The 1,071-nt window shown below is 37.3% G+C and overlaps 1 protein-coding gene across 1 annotated transcript in view; it reads right to left on the reverse strand.

Annotated features, from left to right (window-relative positions):
- The window catches only part of LOC107471462 (BTB/POZ domain-containing protein At3g05675-like), a 2,474-nt gene extending 1,409 nt beyond the window's left edge, over positions 1-1,065 (reverse strand). The window contains 4 exon segments of the mRNA XM_016090932.3: position 1; positions 4-304; positions 571-630; positions 757-1,065. The exon segment at position 1 is cut by the window's left edge and continues 1,409 nt beyond it. Of these exon segments, the coding sequence (XP_015946418.1) occupies position 1; positions 4-304; positions 571-582 (314 nt within the window). The 5' untranslated portion in view covers positions 583-630; positions 757-1,065.
- Positions 1,066-1,071: the final 6 nt, after the last annotated feature.

Below are 1,071 nucleotides of genomic sequence, written 5' to 3' on the forward strand. Positions count from 1 at the left end.
TTCTAACACCATGCCACATATCGTCACCTGAATCATCAATGTTAACGTATAGAAGGCGTATGAGATTCACATGGTAATCAAAATCCAATTCTTGGCAATAGACATCGACACAGTGACGAGAACCAAGGATCTGACATGTTGGCCAGTTCTCAGATAGCCGGTCGGCGAAATACTTGCAATTTTTGGTAAGAATCTCAGAGTGGCAGTACAGCCAATCGTCTCGACCTTCCTGTGTGCGAAGCCTCACCACAACATCACTGGTTGGTTGATCCCCAATTACATGGGTAGTCTTTTCTTCTTTATCCTGAAAGAAACAGAACAACATAACTTCCTCAGACCATAATAAAGAATTTAACTGTCCCTAAATCGAGTCTGAATTCAACCTAAGAACTACACTAAAGCATTTAAAAGTTTAATGTAGTGCATTAATGTAGCCATGAAGCCAGTTTCAGAAATTGAAAGAATTAACAACTGAATAAGAGCCCATAGAATCTAATTATTAAATTCTCTTAAAAATACAAAAGGCAACAAGATAAATTATGATTACTGAAATGGTGAGAAAAAACTTACAGCAGGATCCATTGAAATGAAGACAGAACTATGTAGCAAGTTGTTTCCACATCTTAGCAGCTGCACAATCACACAACAACAATTAAAGTCTCCATTTGGATCTAGCAAGAACAGTGGCTCAAAACAACACATGCAATACAAAACAATCAAATCAACCAAAGAAACAAACAATATCAAAGTAACTACCTTGTTGGATGAGTAATTTAGTAAGGAATAGAAGGAAATGTTGGAAGGTTTAAGGGGTCCAAATAAGGAAAGTAAGTAATTAAGTGGAAATGGGGGTATTAGAGAGAAGAAACAAAAAATACATCGTACCGACACGAAAATAAGAAAGGATGGTGGTTGTTGTAAAAGAGCACCGCTTCGTTTGATGGCGGCTGGTTGGATTGGAAGAAAAGCCAGAGGATGAAGGAACCGAATAGATCAACCAAACTTTGTTATCTTCCTACTCATTCCCTCACTCACACTCTGTTTTCTATTATTTCTCGATTTCTTCTTTTT

The sequence above is a fragment of the Arachis duranensis genome, chromosome 10 (genome assembly GCF_000817695.3).
Source record: "Arachis duranensis cultivar V14167 chromosome 10, aradu.V14167.gnm2.J7QH, whole genome shotgun sequence".
In the NCBI taxonomy this organism is placed as follows: domain Eukaryota; kingdom Viridiplantae; phylum Streptophyta; class Magnoliopsida; order Fabales; family Fabaceae; genus Arachis; species Arachis duranensis.